The sequence below is a fragment of the Trichosurus vulpecula genome, chromosome 2 (assembly GCF_011100635.1).
Source record: "Trichosurus vulpecula isolate mTriVul1 chromosome 2, mTriVul1.pri, whole genome shotgun sequence".
Taxonomy (NCBI): Eukaryota; Metazoa; Chordata; class Mammalia; order Diprotodontia; family Phalangeridae; genus Trichosurus; species Trichosurus vulpecula.
This window is the reverse complement of record NC_050574.1, coordinates 84,223,440-84,225,273: the sequence shown is the minus strand read 5'-3', so window position 1 is coordinate 84,225,273 and position 1,834 is coordinate 84,223,440. Positions and strand designations below refer to the sequence as shown.

Here is a 1,834-nt window from a genome sequence, read left to right as displayed (position 1 = left end):
TTATCTCCACAACAACTTTGGGAGATAGAGGCTATTATTGTCCTCAGTTTACGGATGAGGAAACTGAGATAGCATTGAAGTTATTTGTCCAGAGTCACACAACTATTAAGTATCTGAGGCTGAATTTGAACTTGGATCTTTCTAATTCCAGGCCCAATGTTTTATCTGTTGTGTCACCTTGCAGCCTAATAACCCTGTGTTCCTTTTGTATCTGGAGACAGGGGCTGGAAGAGAGTGAATCTGAGGACAGGCCCCAAAACATCTGTTTATCAGCCCCATTCTGAGCAGTCTATACCTTCTCCCTACTATGTGGGATTTCAATGACTCGCATTTCCAACCAGAAAAGTTGCAGCTAACAGGCATTCCAGGCCTAGAGACTGGAGAAGGGTGGGTAGCACTCATCTTCTGCTTGCTCTACGTGATCTCCATTGGGGGCAACCTTGCCATCCTGGGCCTTGTGGTGCGAGAGACTGCCCTACACCAGCCAATGTACTACTTCCTGTCCATGCTCTCCCTCAATGACCTAGGTGTCTCCCTGTCTACATTGCCCACGATACTGGGTACTTTTTGCTTTAACTACCGTGAGGTTGGCTTTGATGCCTGTCTGGTCCAGATGTTCTTCATTCACACCTTCTCTTTCATGGAATCTGGAATCCTGCTGGCTATGAGCTTTGACCGCTTTGTGGCCATCTGCAACCCTCTCCGTTATGCCACCATCCTCACTAACACCCGTATTTCGGTCATGGGCTTGATCATCCTTGCAAAAAGCTTTGTCACACTCTTCCCTTTCCCCTTCCTAGTGAAACGGTTGCCTTTCTGCAAGGGCAATGTTCTGCACCATTCCTACTGCCTCCATCCTGACCTCATGAAGGTTGCATGTGGAGACATACATGTCAACAACATCTATGGGCTCTTTGTGGTTATCTTTACCTATGGTGTTGACTCAGTCTTCATCCTCCTATCCTATGCCCTCATCCTGAAGGCTGTACTAGCCATTGCCTCCCAGGAACAGAGATTCAAGGCACTCAACACCTGCATTTCCCACATCTGTGCAGTTCTTGCCTTTTATGTGCCCATCATTGCCGTCTCTATGATCCACCGCTTCTGGAAGAGGGCCCCACCTGTGGTTCATGTCATGATGTCCAATGTCTACCTCTTTGTGCCTCCCATGCTCAATCCCATCATCTACAGTGTCAAGACCAAGGAAATACGTCGAGGATTTCTCAAGATCTTCCAAAAATCCTGAATCTGGCAGTTATGAAATTGGGACATGGATGGAAAAGGAAGATACAGACTCATTCTCCACAACCCTAGGTGCTATATCAAGGGGAAGGTAGGCAAATTGTATCTACAGGGAGGTCAATTTGAGATAGATAAAAGGCAATCCTATGCTACAACTACAAAGGGAGAGTCAGAGAACTTAAAGAATCATTAAACTTATAGCTATAAGGAGCTTGAAGGACCCACATCTAACTCCTTCATTTCACAAATGGGAAAATTTTGAACTTGTTCTCCCAAGATCTGTCAATGTTAGACTAAGTACTCTATTTTAGTTAAAAGATCTCTACTAAGTTATGAATGGGATAAGTTGTTGTTGGGAGTATACTGTTCAGACTCATCCTTGGCATGTGAAAGTGAAATTTTAAAAAATGTGTATAGGTATGGTCTCTGCACTATTCAATCAAAAGAGGAAAATCTCAGGGTCTAGAGGAATTTTGGAGAAGACCAATATGAGTGGAGAGACATGAGAATGAGCTTTACAGATCGAGCTTCTACAATGTGAGGAAGAGAGGAGAAACAAAGATACAAGATTTAAAGAAATAAAATCCTGAAG

The 1,834-nt window shown here is 44.1% G+C and overlaps 1 protein-coding gene across 1 annotated transcript; it reads left to right on the top strand.

Annotated features, from left to right (window-relative positions):
• The first annotated feature begins 307 nt into the window (after window positions 1-307).
• LOC118838749 (olfactory receptor 51I1-like) lies at window positions 308-1,246 on the top strand. The gene has a single exon (XM_036746114.1). The coding sequence runs from the start codon at window positions 308-310 to the stop codon at window positions 1,244-1,246; it is 939 nt and encodes a 312-aa protein (XP_036602009.1).
• The last annotated feature ends 588 nt before the right edge of the window (window positions 1,247-1,834 follow it).

Coding starts and splice junctions, on each gene's coding strand:
- LOC118838749 (XM_036746114.1), top strand. CDS start 308: ATGTGGGATTTCAATGACTCGCATTTCCAACCAGAAAAGTTGCAGCTA.